The sequence below is a fragment of the Rhinopithecus roxellana genome, chromosome 4 (genome assembly GCF_007565055.1).
Source record: "Rhinopithecus roxellana isolate Shanxi Qingling chromosome 4, ASM756505v1, whole genome shotgun sequence".
Classification (NCBI taxonomy): Eukaryota; Metazoa; Chordata; class Mammalia; order Primates; family Cercopithecidae; genus Rhinopithecus; species Rhinopithecus roxellana.
In genome coordinates, this window is record NC_044552.1 from 103,557,315 (window position 1) to 103,581,162 (window position 23,848).

Consider the following 23,848-nt stretch of genomic DNA (forward strand, 5'->3'; position numbering starts at 1 on the left):
GCCCCCTTGTGGAATATACACACCTAGTCTTTAGTATCTAAAGACACTAGAGAGTGTCTGACCTATCTCCTATAAAAGTGATTGCCACAGTGACACTGTTACCATGTAAGGGCTTCGTGTCACAATTCAGGGTTATTGGGGCAGACGAAAAAGATTCAGGAACCGCTGCATCTAAGATAGTATGCCCTGAAACGTATTCTTTTTAGGGCTGCTTCTTCATCTATTCTCAAAAATAACTGTCAAAATCATGGATGATTCAGAATTTGAGTTTATCTGATAATGAAGAAGAGCTGGCCTGCTTCATTTAGAATGCCCTATTTAATTCACATTTTCCTGTTTCATTTTTCGATTGAATACCATTAATATGTATTACCTGTACTGGTTGTTGCTTTTGAAGAGCTTTTAAAAAGCTGCTCATGTTTGTTCTTTAGGCTTCTCAGGCTCGTCTGCATTACCTTAGCGGGTTCATTAAGAAAACATCTGATGCTGAGAGTCCACCTATATCTGAAAGCCAAACTAAACCAAAGGAAGAAGGTCAGTGGATCCTGCCCCAGCTGCCTCAGAGCACAGAGCTGTGACTGGCACTTCTTAAAAAATAATCAGTGGGTTGTGCTTAGTAAAAAGGAGACATTTCAGAATCTCATCCCTTGAGGATCATAAAAAGTTGCACAATTTCAGATAACTATATGAACAGTGCTTCAATTTTCAAATCACTTTCACACATTTTCCCGTTTAAGTCCTACATCTCCCCCATCACACACACTGTGCAAGGAGATGTGATTTTCTCCACTTAACAAATGATAAAACCAGAAAGAATGATGCAACCTAGTTAGAAAGTAGCAGTATAAAACTTGAAGATAGGTTTATTACTATAAATCTGGCACCTTTCTAATAATAATAATAAACAATAACAAAAAGAAGTCATACATCAACCCATTTAAGTATATATTATATTATTATTCCAATTTATCAATAAGCACACAGGCGCCAGAGACCATCAGTAATATTCTAAGTTCAGAGCCAGAGACAGAATTGGCCTGCAGACAGGCCCTTCATAATGCCAGTGTCTTCTCACAGCCACTTGACCGATTGCATTATCGCCACACTGAGGTGTCCATGGAGGCAGAAGGCATTCACATCCCAAATCATGCTTTTCCATTTGCATATATTCAGGAATGTAATTCAATAATTGTTATAAAAATAGTATCTCTTAACTTTTCATATGAACAGTGTGAATAGCAAATACCATCCTAATTCTGTTATCCTGGGATAGGCAAAGCATTTTACATTTATTAGCTCACTTTAACCTATAGCAACTATGAGCTATGTATTACTTACTCTTGTCATCTTAGAGATAAAGAGACCAAAGCTCAGAGAGCCACCTTATCTTTCCTAAGTCATCCATCTCAAAAGTGATGAAGTTGGGATTTGAATATTTCTAACTCCTCAAGTACTCACTCCTCTACTGGAGTCTAATGTAATGCTAGGAAAACAAAGGTGAATAGGATTCAGTTCTTGTCCTTTAGGCTATAGATTTATTACTTTTTTATATTTTGTTTTAATGTATATGTATAAAATATTACACTGAATACATTAAAAATGACCAAAAGACTTTATTCCAGACTACTGAAGTAGGGGAGAAAGGTTGAATTCAACTGTAGATACAACAGGAACAAGTGGGGATTTAAAACCAACGGTACAGGTGAGGGAGTAGTTGGTAAATTACTAAGAGGAACTTGGTTAGACGTCAAGGGTCAGGAAAGAGGAACTTGATTAGGTATCAAGGGTGGAAGGATTCTGGATAAACTGACTTAGCAGGATTTTTTGCTAAAACTGGGGTCACCAGGCCAAGGACAAGGCCTAGTTGAGAACAGGACTCAGAGAGCCTGGCCCTGTCATAGAACACACATACAATAAAAGCCACCAATTGTAACTGTATGGCTTGATTAATTTTTGCATGTGAATACTCAGTAGCCACTGTTTAGATCAAGATTAGAAACACTTACCACATACTGAAAGTCCTGCTCATTTGTTTCCAAGTCATTTCCTCCCTCAAGGTAACAACTAGTTCGACCCCTGTCACCATCAAATAATTTTACCTATTCTTGAATTTCAATTTAGACTCATATGTACCCTGTATGTCTCACTATTTAGTTATTTTATTTCTTACTGTGCCTGGAATAGTAAGCTACATTTTATAAGAAATTTGTCGATGTTATGTAAGTTCAACTTACTGGAATAAGTTTCCTTTTTACCTCTTTTTTTTTTTCTCCTCAATCTTCTCAAGTCTTGCTCTAGGGATACATCAACTTTAATAATATTTTTAGGAAATCGACCTTTGACTACTGAATATCTGCCTTTTATTTCAACATTTCTTCATGCCCTTAAGTACTTTCCTATCGCCACCTTTCATTCAGTGCAAAACATAACATGAATTTGGTCACTTGCAACTGATAAATAGGAAAATAATGTCTATATATAATGTGGAAATTGTGGTAGGTTTTACAGTTTTTCCTAGGCTAGGGATCTGTAACACTGAATAGACTCAGAGTATCAAGAAAAAATTTCCCAGCTTTACGACATCACAAGAGAGAGCTCTGTTCAGCTCTATTTTAAGACAATTTTAAATAAAGGTCTATCCATTATGAACCATTGTCAGCATAGGGCTAGTTGTACTTCCTGCAGGGCCCACCTTCACAGCAGCCCCAATAATTCGAATATCCCATTTCCATTTATGTAGTCCCAACTTCTAAAAGCCTCTATTATGTGACATTTTAATACATGGAGGCAGTTTCCAGACACACTTTCTGCCTGGGTCAGCCTTCTAGGGTGACAGTCATTACTTTTGCTAGTGCTCTGGTTAGAAGTTATAGAGCTTTTGAGTCATCTGCTCTAAATCTGTGCTCCCATCATCAAGCCCTGTTACTCTTTGCATGTGATTTCATGGAATGCAAGCTTTTTCAGTAATGCACATGTCTTGTTGTAGTAGAAACAGCTGCAAGTGGTGTAAAAGAGCCAAACTCAAAGAATTCTGCAGGTTCAGAGAGCAGGGAGATGACACAAACAGGATCAGGGAGTGTGGCGTGGAAGAAGTGGCAATTGACCAGGGGCTTGAGGGATGTGGCAAAATCCACGAGTAGCGAAAGTGGAGGAGCATCTTCACCAGGGAAGGAAGAGCGCGAGCAGAGCACACGGAAGGAAAACATTAGTAAGTATTGCTGTCATTGGTAAGATAAACATGTATTTTCAAATAAAAATTGTGGAAAGGATTTTAACTTAAACCTAAGTGATGGCTAGGGCTATAAAAGTAGAAAAGATGTCTTTTCGATTTGTAGATTTTCATTTTACTTAACAGTTGGGAATTTGCTCAAGGACCTGATTACAAAATATTAACCAAAAGATAAAAGCAAGCAAAAGCCCCCCACACACACAAATTTGCAGGTATATTTTTTCCTGTGTATAGGCTTTCTGTGTCTACAAATGCTAAAAATAAAATGCCAGCATTTACACGTACACTTGTCGTTAAACACAGATTTTTTGTGTGTTACTGTAGCATGCTACATGATAGATTTCCTTTTTACCTTTAATAACAAATTTTAAGAATATAGTTTTTTAAATGTTGAAAATGAGCAATTTTCAGTGGTGCACAAGTCACCCTGATTTGATTCATTTCTATGTGGATTCATATCTGTTCACTAAACTGAACTAAATCCCTGATCAAAGGAAAATGCCTTTCCACACTCCTAGTTTCCATGAATTCCTAAGCAACTCCTCAACTCCTCCTGTCTTAAAGGGAACAAAATGTCCTGTTAATGTATTTGGAGAGAATAAATGAGGTTCTTCCTTCAGGTGTGAGCACTACCTAGGCTGTGCTGGAACAGTCAGTCAGCTTCAGGTGCTCATGACCCATTTGTCTCTCACATCAAGCCACATCCTCCTATTAAACCTGGATCAGTAGTATAATCTTACTCTCTATTTTTCTATGTGTTTTGAACTCAGGCAGCAAAGAAGGAAATCTTAATAAGAAGTATTCTCAGAAAAGCCAACAATGGTTCTTTTCTCAAAATTGCTAAACCATTCTGAGAATTTTAAAATTAAGAAGTGTTTAAAGCTAAAGCATGTCCTTAAGTGATTTCCATACTAAGAGGAAAATTCCAAAATTCAAAGGAATCTTTTACTATACTAACAGGAGATTCTGATATTTTTTAAACAATATATTGAAAGTATATGCCCATTCAATAGGTAATAGCTCACATGATGGTAACAGTAAAACTTATTAGAACACATTCCATTTAATATTAATATTTAATTTGTAGAGTAATTTTTCCATCTCTTATCTCACTTGAGATTACATAAATTAGAGAAAGCATATATTGCTATCTCCACTTCTAAAATGACAGGATTTGCAAATGACTCACCCAAGAGCAGGAAACTGACGCAGTTTGGGTAGAACTTGGATTTAAACCCAGCGCTTTGGTCTCCATCTATTGTGATCTCTAACTGAACACAAACATTTCCCCATCCTTAGTTAATTTAGAGACCTATAAAATAGAAAAATGTAGCCAAAACAATGCAACTTAAATTCTGATATCAAATTGCTTACTTATGTGCTAACAAAGTAATCCTTTTTGAAATTTTATTTTTAATTAGCAAATAATTATATATATTTATGAGGTACAATGGGATGTTTTGATACATGTATAGGTTATGGAATGATCAAATCGAGCTAATAAATGTATTCATTACCTAAAATACTTATTATTTCCTTGTGGTGAGATCATTTAATATCCACTCTGTTAGCTATTTTGAAACATCCAATACACTGTTAGCTGTGTTCACCAAGCTGTGCAACAGAACACCAGAACCTATTCCTGCTAGCTAACTGAAACTAACTGTACCCTTTGACAAACATTTTCCCTTTCCTTGTCCACTACACTATACCACCCCAGCCTCTGGTAACCACCATCCTAATATCTGTATGTTCAACATTTTAGATTCCACATATAAATGAGACCATGCTGTATTTGTCTCTCCGTGGCTGGCTTTTTTACTTAGCATCTTGTCCTCCAGGTTTGTCCATAACATTGCAAATAACAGAATTTTCTGTTTGTTAAAGACTAAATAGTATTCCATTGTGTCTACATACCACATTTTGAAAAATCCGTTCATCTATTGATGGGTACTTTGATCATTTCCATATGTTGGCTGTTGTGAATAATGTAATGCACATACAAGTACAGACACCTCTTTCACGTACTTGTATTAATTCCTTTGGATATATACCCACAAGTAGAATTGCTGGATCATGTGGTAATTCTACTTTTAGTTTTTCGAATAATCTCCATACTGGTTTTTCAAATGGCTTGTAATAATTCCCAATACCACCAAAGTGTACCTGAGTTTCCTTTTATCCACACTCTCACCAATGCTTGTTATCTCTCATCTTTTTTATAACAGCCAATGTAACAGGTATGAGGTAGTATCTCATTGTGGTTTTAATGTGCATTTTTCTGATGACTGGAGATGTTGATCATCTTTTTATATACGTGTTGGTCATTTGTATCTCTTCTTTGAAGTAATATCTATTCAGGTTCTTTACCCATTTTTTAATCTAGTTATTTGCTTTCTTATTATTGAGTAGCTTAAGTTCCTTGTACATATTGAATATTAGCCTCTTATCCAATGCATGATTTCTGAATATTTTAACTCAGCCCATGGGTTGACTCATCACTTTTCATTGTTTCATTTGTAAAACAAAGGTTTTTAGTTTGGTACAACCCCACTTGTCTATTTTTGCTTTTGTTTCTGTGTTCTTAGGATCATTTTCAAAGAAAATATTGCCCACACTAATATCATGGGCTGTTTCTCCTGTTTTTCTTCTAGTAGTTTTATAGTTTCTGGACTTATGTTTAAGTTTTTAATCTATTTTGAATTTATTTTTTTTGGTTTTTGTTTTATTTTTAGAGAGGTTGGAGTACAGTGGCTCAATCATGGCTCACTGCAGCCTCAACCTCCTAGGCTCAATGATCTGCCCACCTCAGCCTCCTGAGTAGCTGAGACTATAAGCACATGCCACTATTTCTGGTAAATATTTTATTTTTTATAGAGATGAGGTCTCACTATGTTGCCCAGGCTAGTCTCAAATTCCTGGGCTCAAAGAATTCTCCAGCCTCAGCCTCCTAAAGTTCTGGGTTTACAGGCATGAGCCACCCTGGCCTGAGTTGATTCTTGCATAAAGGTCCATTTTACTTCTTTTTTATGTGAATATCAGGTTTTCCAAACACCATTTATTGAAGAGATCTCCGTTTCCCATTGTGTGTTCTGTTCTATTTGTTTTCAGTTTAGTTTTTATTTTGAGACAGGGCCTTGCTCAGTCACCCAAACCGGAGTTCAGTGGCACAGTAACAGCTCAGTGCAGCCTCAACGTCCTGGGCTCAAGCAATTCTCCAAGCTCAGCTTCCTAAGTAGTTGAGACTACAGGCATGTGCCACCACACCTTGCTAATTTTTTTTTTTTTTTTTTTTTTAGAGATGAAGTCTTACCATATTGCCCAGGCTGTTATTGAATTCCTGGGCTCAAGCTATCCTCCCACCTTGGCCTCCCAAAGGGCTAGGATGACAGGCGTGAGCCACCACACTCAGCCTCTATTCCATCTGTTGATGTATCTGTTTTTGTGCCAGCACCATGTTGTTTTGATTAGTATAGCTTTGTAATGTATTTTGAAGTCTGGTGATGTCTCCCTCTTTGTTATTTTTGGTCCAGATAGCTTTGACTATATAGGGCCTTTGGGGGTTCCATACAAATTTTAGGAATGTTTTTATCTACTTCTCTGGAGAATGACATTAGAATTTTGGTAGGGATTGCATTGAATTTGTGGAATGCATTGAGTGGCATGGACATTTTAACATTAATTCTTCCAGTCTATGAACACAGGATGTTTTTCTATTTATTTATGTTACCTTCCATTTCTTTCATCAATATTTTCTCCAAGGCTGCACCAACTTCCACTCATGCAGTCTACACTGTGCTCTGAAACTAATAAGGTAATTTTTAAATTAAGAAAATTGACTGTAATCATGATTCATCAGTTTATAGCAGCCCAGGGGCAGTCACAGAACAGACTTCTTTTTTACCCAGAGTCCCAGACCAGTGTTGTAAGGCATGGAAGTTCATGCCTCAGTGTCAGCTCATCTGTTCCTAATTTATTCACACCTTTGGCCATCAGAGTCTTTGGACATGTGCAATAAAGTCTACATAGTTGTGAGCAGGTATACTTTTGCATAGAGAGGAGAAATAAGAACAGAGAGGAAAGATAAAAGTCAGCAGGAAAGGAGGACCTAGACCAAGCAGCCTATCTCCAAGCACAAAATATCTGCAAGACATTTCTCAAACACTTGAAAACATTTATTATCATTTTAATGTTTGCATGCCACTGTGTCCAGAGTTGGTTCCTTCCGGTGGGTTCGTGGTTTCCCTGACTTCAAGAATGAAGCCACGGACCTTCGCAGTGAGTGTTACAGCTCTTAAAGATGTCATGGATCCAAAGAGTGAGTGGTAGCAAGGTTTATTGTGAAGAGCAAAAGAACAAAGCTTCCCCAGCATGGAAGGGAACCCAAGCGGGTTGCTGCTGCTGGCTGAGGTGGCCAACTTTTATTCCCTTATTTGTCCCCTCCCATGTTCCATTTCTGCCCTATCAAAGTGCCCTTTTTTCAGTCCTCCCTGCGATTGGCTACTTTTAGACTCCTGATGATTGGTGCATTTTACAGAGTGCTGATTGGTGCATTCTATGGAGTGCTGATTGGGGCATTTTACAAAGCACTGATTGGTGTATTTTACAATCCTCTTGCTAGCTACAGGACACTGATTGCTACATTTTTACAGCGTGCTGATTGGTGCATTTTACAATACTCTTCTATGACAGAAAAGCTCTCCAAGTCCCCACTTGACCCAGGAAGTCCAGCAGGCTTCACCTCTTGATCCCCCCTCTAAACAGGACACCCCAACTGCTTTTGGGAATTGGGTGATGACTGCTCTAGCTACTTCCTGCTGGATGGGGGCAAAGAAGGGGCCCTGTAGTTGTAGTGTCCTCCAGAGGGGAGCTCTCTAGGCCAGTCAAAGGGACAGTGGGTCGGTCCAGGGGGCCTTAGTAGAAGTTGTGAGTTGAGCTTATTTGGGGTTCCATTTGTAAAACCATCTGTAGCTTGATGGCCTTGATCCCAGAGGAAACAAATTTGACAAGGAGGCTAAAAATACAGGGCCTGAAGGTGAGCAATAGCAAGATGGCTGTTGCAGGAACTAGAAAGGGGAGAAGCCATGTCACCCAACTCCAGAAGCTGGTATAAGAGTTTGAAAGGTGTTGTCTGATTTCAGAAGCCTTTTCCTGTAAATGCCAGGCAGCGTTTCATACTATCTCTGACTGGTTAGTGTAAAAGCAACACTCTTCCCCTAAGAAGGTGCAAAGTCCTCCTTTCTCAGCAGTGAGGAGGTCTAGGCTTCGGCGGTTTTGGAGAGTTACTGCTGCCAAAGAGTCTATTTGGGATGATAGAGTAAGCATGGATTTCATTATTTCTTGCAAACTGTCTGAGAAATCCTTTGAGAGTGTGTGGTAGTAGGATAATGAAGTAGATATACTGGCTATTCTGGTTCCTGTAGCAGTGGCCATTCCTAACCCTATAAGTAGGGATATTAATTGTATGACCCTGCACTGACAGACTTGAGCTCTGAGGGGCACTGGTAGGGTCTGATTTCCTGGGGCAATGTCAATGTTGGGACTTAGGAATACTAAGGTGCAGGTGCCTGTCCAGTTGGTAGGGAGGCAGATATAAGTTGAAGTTCCACATAAGAAGAATATGCCTTGGCTCGGTAGACAGAACTGGTTATGTATGCTAAAAAGGTGTGAGTTTGTTATTTTCATTTTCCCATACCTGTAGAGTACTTGCCAAGGCAACTCTGGTGAGTGGCTGGAAAGGGGTGTTGGGAGCAAACTGAGTGGCTCTCCGTGTTCTATTTTCCCATTGGAGAAAAAACCATTTTGTGTCTACTAGGAACCATTCAAGAGAGTGTTTGAAAGAGGGGATGAGAAGGCATTCATTAGTGGTGGGGGTGCTGCTGTAGTGGGTCCAGGGGTGAATGGTCATACAGGGAGTATGTTTGCCATTACAAAACCCAAACTGTTTGTTAAGTAGGAAGGAGGTGATGATTTTTGGAGGCCCTGAGAAGTGGACAAGCCATCTGAATGGAGCTGTTTGGGTGAGCTGGAAGTTACTATGATCAGATGGAGCTTGAAGTTGTAGGTGTAATTACACTGATGGGATAGTAGATGCCCCATGGGCAGGCCTGATAACAGGCTGTGTTGGATGCATAAAGGGGCTTGGAAAGTTAAGATGGTATTTGTAGTCACAGGGCCATGTATGGGCTTTTCATTGCTCATGTAGTAGGTGAGGTTAGAAATGTAAGAGTGTAAAAGCTGGATTGCACATCCTGTTAGGGTATTCTTGGTCTTATCAGAGATGGAGAAGTCAGCTAGTGATTGCACATTTAGAAGTTGGAAAGGGTCTTTTCCTTCATAATTGGGGTGGTAGTTTAAGTTAGTAAAGATGCAGCATTTTCTGCAGGAATGGGAGTGGCAATGTAAGCAGTGGCTGATAGAGAGATACAAAGCCAATAGTCATTTGGCAGGGAAGGATTGGACTGGTTTAACAGAGAGTGGGTTAAGTTGAGAGTCTTGTAGAGGTAATTAGGAGCTAGTAGAAGGGGAGGGGCAACTATGTGGGGTATCCAAGGAAGCAGGAGGGATAGATAGGCAAAGAGTAACTAGGAAGGTAAAGACGGTGCCCTGGAAGATGAGATCATTTTATCCAGTCTGAGTTAAAGGTAGGAGTAAATTGCTGTCAGAAGGAAGGAGGATAGAAAAAAAGGTTGACATGATTAGGATTTCTGTCCTGGCAGAAGCTACAGTATATAGTCCTACTGCATAAAGTATGGTTAGTATACTGCTTAATAATGTGATGAGACAGTAAAAGTATTCCATTAAAGGGGCAAGGAGAGGTGTTAAAGATTATACAGGTTTTCATTTATCTTTTTTAAGTAGGGAAAGGTTTTTCCTCAGGATCAGCTGTAGGAGCCTTTTTAGTCTGTGACATTTCCTTCCAGAATAGGTGACGCAAGTTCTCCAACAGTTTGCAGGTGTATCGAGGCTGGTCTGGCTGATCTTGGGACTCCTGAACTGATGGTCCTGCAGGTTCCTCAGTGGGTGTCCAAAGTTTAACTCTGGTGTGGTGAATCCAAGATTCCCCTCCTGCCACCTTAAATGCAGTGGGGATAGAAAGGATTACCAAATATGGTCCTTCCCACAAGGAATCCATGGATGGGGAGGTAGAGGAGAGGGACTTGACCAACACTATATCTCCCAGTTGGAACAACTCTGTTCCCTTGTCTCTTTGACATCCTTCAGGTAGGTTTTTAAGGCTTTGTTGATATTTTGCCAAAGAAGTTATATCCTTGACCTAGTTGGCCATTTCCTGATCAAGTAAAAAGTCATTTGTGAGAAAAGGTCATCCATACAGCATTTCATATAGGACTGAGCTCCATTTTGTGAGGAGAATTTCAGATTCCCAACAAGGCCATGGGCAAGAGAGTAGGCCATGGGAGATGAGTTTCTTGTGTTAGTTTCCTTAAGTGCCCCTTGAGTGTTTAATTTGCCTTCTCAACCTTCCCTGAGGATTGTGGCCTCCGGACACAGTGAAGGTGGTGTTGTATCCCTAGCGCCCTGGAAATACCCTGAGTTACCGTGGTTTTAAAAGCCAGACCATTGCCACTTAGTAAGCTTTAGGGAAGCCCAAATCTAGGAATTATTTCATGAATTAGGACTTTAACCACTTCCTGAGACTTCTCTGTCTTGCAGGGGAAGGCTTCTATCCAATTTATAAAGGTATCAGCACAGACCAACAAGTATTGAAATCCCCTTGACTTAGGCATGTGGGTGAAGTCTAACTGCCAGTCCTCCCTGGGATAGCGACCTATTCTTTCTTCCCCCAGAGTGGCCTTATGATGTAGCAAGGGATTATTCCTTTGGCACACCTCACAGGCTTTGACTACTTGTTGGATAGTCTGGAGGAGATTTGGCCCTGTAAATAGGGATTTGGTCATTTGATGAGTGTTCTCAATACCCATATGAAAAGTTTGGTGGAGGGCCTTAAGTATTTTCCACTGGCTGGCTTCAGATATGAGTACCTTTCCCTCTTCTGTCATTAACCACCCCAAGGGGAGAACACTATGCCCCCATGAAACTCCTCATTCTATTTTAATCAGGGAATACTGGGGCTTAATCTCTTGGAGAGGGTTGTTCCATGCCAAGGGTCCTTCCATAGGTATTTCTAATGGGAGATTCCTCCTGGAAACAATTTTGGCCTCAGTATCTGCCTCACAGTTTCCTTCTGCCTTTTCTCCTTCACCTTTTTGATGGCTTTGGCAATGTAAGACTGCCATCTCCTTGGGTTTTTGATGTGCAATAACTTCATGATTTCCTTGTGATATTTAATGGGGGTTCCCCCAGAGGTTAGGAACTCCCTTTCTTTCCATATTGAAGCATGGGCATGTAGGATTAGATAAACATACTTGATATCTGTATACACATTTATTGTTTTCTCCTTTCTCAGTTCTAAGGCTCAGGTAAGCACCACTAGTTCTGCTAACTGGGTGATGGTCCCTGGGGGAAGAAGTTTAATTTCAAGTGCTGTTACATCACTAACTATGGCATAACCAATGGCATATCCCATTCTCCACAAATCAACTTCCACCGGTATGTAAGTTAAGGTCAGGATTAGCTAAGGGGACTTCTAAGAGATCCTCTTGGGCGGCATACATCTGGGCTACAATTTGTTGGCAGTCATGCTCGACTGGTTCACCATCCTCTGGGAGAAAAGTAACAGGGTTGAGGACTGCACACATGTGTATGTGAAGCACCGATCCCTCAAGGAGTAGCACCCAGTATCTAAGCAGGCAGTTTTCTGATAGCCATAAACTGGTGACTTACAGAAACGATCCCTTTGGCACCTAATGTGCCATTTACATCATAAGTAGTCCAGACGGTGAGATCCTTTCCTTGTATTATTTTGATAGCCTCTGATACTAAGATGGCCACTGCCCACTGCTGCAACTACCCATAAAGAGTGAGGCTAGCCTTTTGCTACTGTATCAGTTTCCTTACTTAGGTATGCCACTGGTTGTGGGGTTGTCCCACAAATCTGAATAAGAACTCCCAGAGCTATTGCCTCTCTCTCCGTGACATGTAGAAAGAAGTTTTTTTCCTGTGGAAAGACTTAAGGCTGGAGCTTGTACTAGGGCCTGCTTTAAGGTTTTGAAGGCTGCTGCTGCCTCTGGTTCCCATTCTACTAGATGAGTATTCACCCTCTAGGTCTCTTTGATTAGAGTATAGAGCAGCCTGGCCATCTCGCTGTATCTGGGGATCCATAGTCGGCAAAAGTCAGTGATCCCAAGAAACTCCCGCAACTGTTTTAATGTTTTAGGGTGAGGACAAGCCAGGATAGGCTGTATTTGTTCTTTGCTGAGGGCCCCGGTTCCTCTGGCTAAGATTAGGCCTAGATATTTGATTGGTTGTAGGCAGAGCTGGGCCTTCAATTTAGACACCTTGTACTCTTTGTTAGCTAGAAAGTTCAAGAGATCTCGAGTAGCTTGCTGGCATAAGGCTTCTGAACTGGTAGCCAAAAGTAAATTATCCACATACTGAAGGACCAAAGAGCCTGGACTTGAAAAGTGGCCTAGATCTTGGGCCAGTGCCTGACCAAACAGATGAGGGATATCCCTAAATCCTTGGGGCAAGACCATACACATGAGTTGGGACGTGTGGTCTGTGGGATCCTCAAAGGCAAAGAGAAACTGGGAGTCAGAGTGCAAGGGAATGCAGAAGAAGGCATCCATGAGTTCCAAAACAGTGAGTCATTCTGCTTCCTCTGATATTTCAGAAAAAAGGGTATAGGGGTTGCTTACAACTGGATATAGAGGAATTACTGCCTCACTGATGAGTCTAAGATCTTGCACTAGTCTCCACTGACCATTTGTTTTTTGTACTCCTAGAATTGGGGTGTTGCAGGGACTGCTACATTTCCTTACTAAGGCTTGAGCTTTTAACTGTCTAACAATATTCTGTAATCCTTTATGAGTTTCAGGCCATAAGAGATATTACATTTGATAAGGAAAAGTGGTGGGGTCTTTTAGCCTGATTTGGACTGGGCAGATATTTTTTGCCCTTCCAAATTGTCCTTCCAATGCCAAGACTTCAGGGTTGATTCCCTCTTCAAGTAGGGGACAACAAATGGGTAACTTGCTCACCATATTCACATAGATAATAGCTCCAGCTCTGGCTAGTATGTCCCTCCCTAAGAAGGGTGTGAGACTTTAAGGCATAATAAGAAAGTCAAGTTAAAAGAGCAAAGTCTCCCAATTACAACTGAGGAGGTGGAAGAAATACCTGGTTATAGACTGTCCTGGGATTCCTTGGATGGTAATGGACCTTGAGCACAGCCACCCAGGACAGGAGATTAACACTGAGAAGGCCACGCCAGTATCCAAGAGGAAGTCAATTTCCTGGCCCTCAATGGTTAAACTTACTTGGGGCTCAGTGAGGGTGATGACATGAGCTGGTGCTTGCCCTGGGCACCCTCAGTCCTATTGTTGGGTCATCTGGTTGGGGGATTCTGGACCAGAGAATCTTTGTTCTCTGGGGTAGTGTGCCTTCCAGTAATTGCTTTGGCATAGTGAACATGGGCGAGGGGCAGCTTGTTTCTCACTGGGCAATCTTTCTTAAAGTGTCCTTGCAAACCACACAGATAACAAACCCTACCAGGTGATTGGCCTGCTCCATTTTCTGTCCTCTCTGAACCACCAATGTTTGTTTGTCTGAGGACCATGACTAAGGCTGTGGCCTTTCTCTGATCTTGCCTTTCCTTTTTGGCCTGTTCCTCTTGCTCCTTATTATAGAACACCAAGGTTGCCAGGTTTAATAATGCCTCCAGATTTTGTTCAGGGCCCAGGGCTCACTTTTGGAGCTTTCTTGTGATATCTGCTGCTGACTGGGTAATAAACTTGTCTTTTAGGATCAATTGACCCTCAAGGGAGTTGGGTGAGAGGGGAGTATATTTTCTTAAGGCCCACACAAGGAAGGCAGAAGGATTTTCTTCCTTTCCCTGAGTTATGGTGGACATCATTGAATAATTCATGGACTTTTTCCTAATTCTCCTTAGTCCTTCTAGAACACAGGTCAACAGATGTTTGTGACTCCAGTCCCCATGATCTGAGTCAACGTCCCACTGGGGATCCATAGTGGGGATGACTTGCTGACCGGTAGGCAATTTGTCCCTTTCTTCAGCTGTCATTCTATCATTTACTTGACTAAGATACCAGGTATCTTCAAACTCTCAGGCTGCAGCTAAAGCCACATTCTTTTCATTAAAGGCCAGGGTTTGATCTAACAATAGCATGACATCTCTCCAAATGAGGTCGAAGGTTTACCCTAGACCCTGTAGGACATCTATATACCTATCAGGATTATTTGAAAACTTCCTCAGGTATACCTTGATCTGCTTTAAATCAGAGAGGGAGAAGGGGACATGTACCCGGGTTGGGGCAAATTCCACTCCCCCTACAGCTCGAAGGGACATAACCGTTAGCCCAGGGGTTTGGTGGTCCCTTGGAGATTTCTTTGCTTATTTCCTTCTGGGTGAGGGAGATTAAAGGAGGCTTATCATTAACAGGAAGGGGAGCTGTAGGGAGGCTAGGATACGGAGGTGGGCTGAGAGGTCCTCCTGTGGAATGTAAATTGTAAGCTTTGCATAGCTGTGGATTATCCTTCAATGAAAAGAAAGCTTGGACAAAAGGTATTTCACTCCATTTGCCTTCCCTCTTGAAAGAAAAGGTCAAGCTGCAGAATACTATTGTAATTTATACTTCCCTCAGGTGGCCATTTTTCCTCAACAGAGAGAGAAAATTGGGGCCAGGCCGTAGTGCAGAAAAAGCTGCTTATTTTTCAGGGTTCGCAGGTCAAATTGGTCCCAATGTCTTAAGATGCATTTCAAGGGTGAATTTGTTGATGCGTGAGTGTTTTCCATCTGAAAGAAAAACTGCCCGCATTTTTGTTGTTTGCTTGTTTCCCTGCCCAAGAACCTGGAACAATACCTGGACCCTGCTGTTTGGAATAGTTGCACTCACTAAAGCAGCAGCAGAAACACTAGTTTTCCTCCTGGACCACCAAAAGGACCGAGGAAGGTTGGATTTAGCAGCCCTTACTGATGCATTCTCAAAAACATGCACCCTTGCCTTTCCTCTTAGACCCCAAAGAGGTCCGAGAAAAATTGGATTTAGTGACCCTTAATGACATATTCTCAAAAACTTGGTAGTTACAGTCCTAAGCATTTTTTCATGTTAGTATTGGGACCTTATCCTTATCCTATAAAGCTGATATGCCTCAAAATGGAGTGGAGGGCCATACCCTGAGGGAGGGAAGGGATCTCCAGGGTTGAAAGAGTGACACCTTTTTTCCTCACTTCTCGTCACATGAATAGGAAGGATATAATTTCTGAGACTCCTCATACCCTAGCTTCAGGAATAGCCTTTGTTAGGCCTGGTAGTCCAAGGAGGGATCCTAAAATTCCAGAGACCCTCTCCCTGACAGACTTTGGGCAAAAATTAGGTCTTTCTGATTGGTGAGGCCAGGTGCCTAAAGAAGGGAGCAGAGTCCTGAAATTTATATTAAAAAATCATCCTTAGAGGAGAAACTAGAAGAGCACCAAGGACAGGGAGTGGTTTTTAGAATCAGGACTAACCTCAGATAAGAGAGGTGGGAGGAAGTTTGTCTGACAGGCACTAGGACACAGGAGGCAAGGGTCAGGATAGATAGGCTAGATGGGTGAGCCTGGCTTGCGTGATGTAACTTTGAGAGTTCCGCTCATGGCTGCAGGCTCAACTAACTTTTTGTTGAGACCCCGGAGCTGAACGGCTTTCCTCTCTGTTGACCCTTGGCTCAGCCCATAAGTGCAGGAAAAGTGGACGCTTGTTCCAGGTAAACCAATGCTCCTGACTCCAAAGAGTTGGGGGTTGTTAGAGAGCCCTTTCCCTGAAAGCCTGATACCCATGTCTTTAGTCGAGCAGCTGCACTAGTCACTTTTAACTGGCCAACAGGTGCCCAGTGTTTAGTCCCCGAATTCTAAGGAAAAATAGGACAGAAGAGCAAGTGAAGGGGGTCTGGTGGTACTCACTGCATGGCGATATCCCAGACAAGCCCCCATGATGTCTGAAGTTTGTTCCTTCTGGTGGGTTTGTGGTCTCGCTGACTTCAAGAATGAAGCTGTGGACCTTCACAGTGAGTGTTATGACTCTTAAAGATGGTATGGACCCAGAGAGTGAGTGGTAGCAAGGTTTATTGTGAAGAGTGAAAGAAAAAGCTTCCATAGCATGGAAGGGGACCCAAGCAGGTTGCCACTGCTGGCTGGGGTGGCCAGCTTTTATTCCCTTATTTGTCCCCTCCCATGTTCCGTTTCTGTCCTATCAGAGTGTCCTTTTTTCAATCTTCCCAGCAATTAGCTACTTTTAGACTCCTGATGATTGATGCATTTTACAGAGCGCTGATTGGTACATTTTAAAGAGTGCTGACTGGTGCATTTTACAGAGAGCTGATTGGTGCATTCTACAGAGTGCTGATTGGTGCATTTTACAATCCTCTTGCTAGCTACAGAGCACTGATTGGTACATTTTTACAGAATGCTGAGTGGTGCATTTTACAATCCCCTTGCTAGCTACAGAGCACTGATGGGTGCGTTTTGCAATCCTAGCTACAGAGTGCTGATTGGTGAGTTTTACAATCCTCTTGTAAGACAGAAAAGTTCTCCAAGTCCACACTTGGCCCAGGAAGTCCAGCTGACTTCACCTCCCACCATGAAGGAAAACTGACTTCCCCTCCCTCCAAGAAGAGGTGTGCCATTGTATGATTCCAGCACTGAAACACTGCCATGTACCCCAGGGGCTATGGTTGTAGAGTAATCCAGTTTTGGAACCAAGGTTCAGATGCTGAGCTCTTTTCAGGATCTCTGTGTGTGAGCATATGTGTGCCTGCTGTTGGTAGGCCACCTCTTGGTACTTACTCCTGGAGAAGCATCACTCATGAAAGATTATAGATTATAGATCTTTTGAGAGATTTCTGTGGTTTTGCTCCTACATTGTTATAGATATTCGTAACTCCTCAAAAGTTGTCTTATTTTTCAGCTTCTTGTTTTCATGTGTTGAATCATGTAGAACAACTTCCCTTGTAAAGGGCATATAAACAATACCATTACAGATCTCACTTCTAAGCTTTGCTCCCAAACTACAAGTTGTCATCAAGAATCCAGTGATTTTGTTAGCTTTCCCTTTTACCTCTCGGTACCTTGGAATCCACCTCTTCCAGAGGTTGGAGGTAATATTGGTCTTTATTCTCAAATATTTTTCCCTGACCTCAGGACCAGTCAAATATTATTCACCATGTCTTTTGACTCTCCTACTATCACAATGAAGTTTTTTTCTATCACTCTGTTGCAAATGGAAACATTTGTAAAATACAATAAAAATGACCCAGCAATGTGTAATTGCTATAAAATATTTAAAAGTCATTCTCACTTTCAGAATTTATCCCATAAAGGACCAATTTGCAGATGGAAGATGGTACACATACACATACACAAAATTCACATTGAGCATATTATTCTAGAGGCCCAAGGACATCGTACTAGGCTCACAACCTATTCTGAAATAGCATAGCTTTGTAGATGGGTATCCAAGTAAACCTTATCTGCCTCCTTCCCTCTTTCCCTATTTAAATATAAATACTATGGAAAGATATAAGAAAAAACAAACATCTAATCAGGAAATATTTTCTTTCCAGTCAAAGTCAGCAGAACTGGTGACTTACAGAAACGATCCAAGTTTGAAATGCCAAAAATACACCCAACATAAGTAAATTCACAAGAAAGGCAAATGAATTTTAGAAATCCAAGATCTCATAAAACCATGATGAAAAAAGAAGTTATGGCCTACTGGTTTCTAAAAGAGTCATATTATTAAAATGTTAATACTTGGGGGATATTTTATTTCATGTTATAAAATGGAAAACATGAATTTTTTCTATATTTTACTAATAGATCAGTGTTGGGATTTATATTACTATTTTCTCACAAGTTTATCATGATTTTATATATTTTTGAAAAAAATGAAAAAATAATTTGGATATTATGGTTTTTTATATTTTTAAAAGTTTGTAGTAAATTACATTTCTGAATGAGTTATAACTTCTAACAAATTATAAATTAATCAATTTTCCATATTACTGTAGCCTATTACAACCACATTTACATGCAAAATTAAATAGTTAAGGAAAGGGGGCTGGGACCTGTGGAATGGGAGAGTGAGGACTTGACACAACTTCTCCCGAAAAAAGCAGGAAGCAAAAATAAACTAGAAAAAAATATATATTAAAATGTTTTAGAAACCTAAAAATGAACTGAAGGCATAAAACTAAATAAAAAATAATTACTAAAACTAAGAACAACGACAAAAAGGGAATCTAATTTTATTCATTTCCTATTGATTTTGTAACAAATAACCACAAGCTTCATGATTTAAAGTAATACAAATTTTTTATCTTGTATTTCTGAAAGGCACTAATGTTAAAATCAATGTGTTGGCAGGCCTGCATTCCTCCTAGAGGCTATAGGGAAGAATCCATTTCCTTTTCCACCTTCTAGGGCCACCTGACTTCTTGGCTGTGGCTTGATTCTCATATTCAAGGCCAGCAGGACAGCATCTTCAACTCTCTCTCTCTCTCCCTCTCTCTCTTGCCCCTTCTTCCATGCCCATTGTCTTTTCTCCTTCTTTGACTCTTCTGCTATCTCCATCTTTTCCCTATAAGGGCTCTTGTGATTATATTGTGCCCACCTGAATAATCTAGATTTTTTTTTTTCCATTTTAAGATCCTTAATCACATCTGCAAAGGTTTTGTCATATAAGGTAACACAGTCACAGGTTCCAGGGATTAGGATGTCGGCATCTTTGGGGGTGTATTAGTTCCTTTACCAAACTTGGTAGGAACAGTGGGGATCTGTGGCATATTAACGTGGGGTTCTCTCATCAGTTCCAAGGTTTATAGCACAGCAACCATGAGGACCAGCAGTCTTGATATCAATGCTAGATGGAGGCTTATCTGATTTGAGGCTTCATGAAAGTCCCCATGCCCATTGACATTGTTGAAAGCAATGGGGAACTTGATGGCAAACAACCGGGAATAGCCAACATCACAGCTGCCTGAGATTGTGATACTGGTCAAGGAGCAACAGATCAGCCAAAAATAAGACAGGGAGATCTGAGTAATGTAAGAGCCATTGTGGGCTTTGATAAGCTTCTAATATTTTGGGGCACCTGAATGGCTACATACATGTTGGGAATGTGTGCACACTCAGGAGAGACTACAGAGGGTCCATCTTATCTTCTTGTCCTTGTTTCAGTATGAGACCTTAACCCAGTGAAAGTTGGGACAGCTTTGTACGCTGCCAGAACTTTGAATGTATACTCTAAAATACATAAAGATCTCCTTGTCAAGAGTGGAAGCTATACTAAATCAAGGTGTTTAAGAGAAATCTTCGAGAAAATATTATATAACCACTATTCTGACCGATTGGTGACTCCAACGAAGCTAGGATTAAAAATAAAAAATAAAAAGTAAAGAAAATCGTTAGAAACATCATTAGCTGAAAATTGCAGGGGAAATAAGACTCTATAAGCAAATTACCAAGTAAATAAGCAACTAAACAAAGAAAAGCCACAATAATCCCCTGGGGAATCAGAATGCAGAGTAACTATAATGTATTAGATCAATTGCACATGCGAACAGGCAAAAATTTCATGACAAAGACACCTAAAAGCAATTGCAACAAAAGCAAAAATTAACAAGTAGAATCTTATTAAACTTAATAGCTTCTGCACAGTAAAAGAAACTATCAACAGAGTAAACAAACAACCTACAGAAAGGGAGAAAATTTTTGCAACTCTCCATCTTACAGGTTGTAATATTCAGCATCTATAAGGAACTTAAACAAATTTACATGAGAAAAACAATCCCATTAAAAAGTCGGCAAAGGACATGAACAGACGTTTTTCTAAAGAAGTCATACATGCAGCCAATAAGCAAATGAAGAAAAGCTCAACGTCACTGATCATTGGAAAAATATATATTACAACCACAATGAGATACCATCTCACACCAGCCAGAATGGCTATTCTTAAAAAGTCCAAAAATAATAGATGCTGGTCAGGCTGTGGAGAAAAAGGAACACTTATACATTGTTGGTGGGAATGTAAATTAGTTCAACCATTTGATCTAGCAATCCCATTACTGGGTATATACCCAGAGGAATATAAATCATTCTACCATAAAGACACATGCATGTGAATGTTTGTTGCAGCACTACTCACAAAGATATGGAAGCAACCTAAATGCCCATCAGTGACAGACAGGATAAAGAAAATGTGGTACATATGCACCATGGAAGTCAAACTGTCGCTGTTTGCTGATGAAATGATCGTATACTGAGAAAACCCTAAAGACTCATCCAAAAAGTTCCTGGATCTGATAAATGAATTCAGTAAAGTTTCAGGATGCAAAATCAATGTACATAAATAAGCAGCACTATTATACACCAGTAGCAACCAAACTGAGAAACAAATCAAGACTCAATCCCTTTCATAATAGCTGCAAAGAAAAAAAAAAAAAAAAAAAAAACTTAGGGATTTACCTAACCAAGGAGGTGAAAGAGCTCTACAAGGAAAACTATAAAACACTGCTGGAATAAATCATACATGACACAAACAAATGAAAACACATCCCATGCTCATGGATGAGTAGAATCAATATTGTCAAAATGACCATACTGCCAAATGCAATCTACAAATTCAATGCAATTCCCCTCAAAATGCCATCATCATTCTTCACAGAACCAGAAAAAAAATCCTAAAATTCATTTGGAAACAAAAAAGAGCCTACATAGTGAAAGCATGACCAATCTGCATAGCCAAAGCAAGACTAAGCAAAAAGAAAAAATCTAGAGGCATCACATTGCCCAACTTCAAACTATACTGCAAGGCTATAATTACCAAAACAGCAAAGTACTTCCATAAAAACAGACAATGGAACCGAATAGAGAACCCAGAAATTAAGTCAATTACTTACAGCTATCTGATCTTCAAAAACCAAACAAAACAGAAAGTGCAGAAAGGACATGCTATTCAACAAATGGTGCTGGGATAATTGGCAAGCCATATGTAGAAGAATGAAATTGTATCCTCATCTCTCATCTCTCATCTTATACAAAAATCAACTCAAGATGGATCAAAGACTTAAATCTAAGACCAGAAACCATAAAGACTCCAGAAGATAACATCAGAAAAACCCCTTAGGCAAAGATTTCATGACCGACCAAGAACCCAAAAGCAAATGCAACAAAAACAAAGATAAATAGATGGGACTTAATTAAACTAAAAAGCTTCTGTACAACAAAAGAAATAATCAGCAGAATAAACAGACAACTCACAGAGTGGGAGAAATTCTTCCCAAACTATGCATTTGACAAAGGACTAATATCCAAAATCTACAAGGAGCTCAAACAAATCAGCAAGGAAAAATAACAACCCCATCAAAAAGTGGGCTAAGGACATGAATAGACAATTCTCAAAATAAGATACACAGATGGCCAACAAACATATGAAAAAATGCTCAACATCACTAATTATCAGGGAAATGCAAATCAAAACCACAATGTGATACTACCTTATTCCTGCAAGAATGGCCACAATCAAAAAAACAAAAAATAATAGAGCTGGGTGTGGACATGTTGAAATGGGAGCACTTTTATACTGCTGGTGGGAATGTAAACTAGTACAATCACCATGGAAAACAATGTGGAGATTCCTTAAAGAACTAAAAGTAGAACTACCATTTGATCCACCAATACCACTACTGGGTATGTACCCAAAGGAAAAGAAGTCACTATATGAAAAAGACACTTGCACATACATGTTTATAGCAACACAATTTGCAATTGCAAAATACAGAACCAGCCCATCAACCAACCCATCAACAACCCATCAACCAACAAGTAAAGTGTGGTGTATACACACACACACACACACACACACACACACACACACACACATATATATGTATATATGCATATATGCACACACCATGGAATACTGCTCAGCCATAAAAGGAAATGAAATAATGGCATTCACAGCAACATGGATGCAGTTGGAGACCATTATTCAAAGTGAACTAACCCAGGAATGAAAAATGAAAGATTGTATGTTCTCACTTAAAAGTGGGAGCTAAGTTATGAGAACACAAAGCATAAGAATGACATAATGGACTTTGGGGACTGGGGGAAGGGTGAGAGGAAGGTGAGGGCTAAAAGAGTACACATCGGGTACAGTGTACACAGCTCAGGTGATGGGTGCACCAAAATCTCAGAAATCACCACTAAACAATTTATCCATATAAACAAGCATTACCTGGTCCCAATAAACCTATTGATAATAAATAAGTAAATAGTTGGAGATTCAGCAGTGGAAAAAAAAACCAAGTTGGATAGAAAGTAATAAAGTAGGCCTAAAGAAAGAAGAAGGAATAAAAAAATTTTAATGAGACAGAAAACAAAGGAAATAAAGAAAATTCATCAAAATTAGGCAAATTTAAACACATTCACAATAAACAAGCACGTGTTTGTGCTTGCTTGATAATTTGTTTCCAGATGATCTGCCTTAAAACAAATACTAAAGGAAGTCCTTCAGGCTGAAAGATGGTGACATCCAAAGGGAACTCATATCCACAAAGAAAGGTAATTATGTAGGTAAATTTTAGAAGACAACATAAATAGATTTTCCATTTTTTTTACGTATTTAACAAATAATTATTATAAAACTATATTGTTGGGCTTATAATGTACAAACATATATAACAATAATGCACAAACAGTGGGAGAAGGAACAAAGAAAGAAAACTCACAACAAACTGGTAATACAAGGGGATTTCCTCAGACTAATAAAGGATAATTAGGAAAAACCTATAGTAACCATCATATTTAATGGTGAACCACTGAATAATTTCAGCCTAAGGTCAAGAACAAGGCAGGATGTCTACTGTAACCACTTACATTCAACATTTTAATGGAGGTTCTTGCTAATTCAATCAAGAAAGAGAAATAAAACACGTCAATCCTAGAAACGAAGTAAAACTCTATTCTCAGACAACACTCTCCTATATGCTAAAATTCTAAGAAATCAGAAAAAGAAAAACAATGAATACGTGAGTTTGGCAGGGCCACATGATGAAAGATTAGTAAACATAAATCAATTTTATTTCTATGTATTATTGATGAACAATCAAAATTGAAATTGAGAAGAAAGTGTTATTCACAACAGCATCAATAATAAATACATGGAAATAAATTTAACCAAGTATAGAATTTATGTATTGAAAACTACAAAACATCACCAAAGGAAATTTTAAATTATCTAAATAAAGAGATCATTTATGCTTTGGACTATAAGACCTAATGTTCAGATAGTAATACCTTTCAAATTGGTATGTAGATTCAGTATAATCTCTATCAAAATCATAGTAGACATTTTACAGAATTTGATATGCTATTCCCAAAACTTACATGAAAATGCAAAAAAAAAAAAAAAAAAAAAAAAAACCAGAATGGCAAAATAATTATGAAAAAAAAAAAAGATCCAAGTGGGAGAGGAACTCACT

The 23,848-nt window shown here is 39.6% G+C and overlaps 1 protein-coding gene across 1 annotated transcript in view; it reads left to right on the forward strand.

The window, feature by feature from the left end:
• The window catches only part of ADGB (androglobin), a 246,686-nt gene that overhangs the window by 208,955 nt on the left and 13,883 nt on the right, over positions 1–23,848 (forward strand). Inside the window, exons 32-33 of the mRNA XM_030929016.1 lie at positions 432–534; positions 2,987–3,208. Coding sequence (XP_030784876.1) covers positions 432–534; positions 2,987–3,208 — 325 coding nt within the window. The remainder of the gene's footprint in view (positions 1–431; positions 535–2,986; positions 3,209–23,848) is intronic.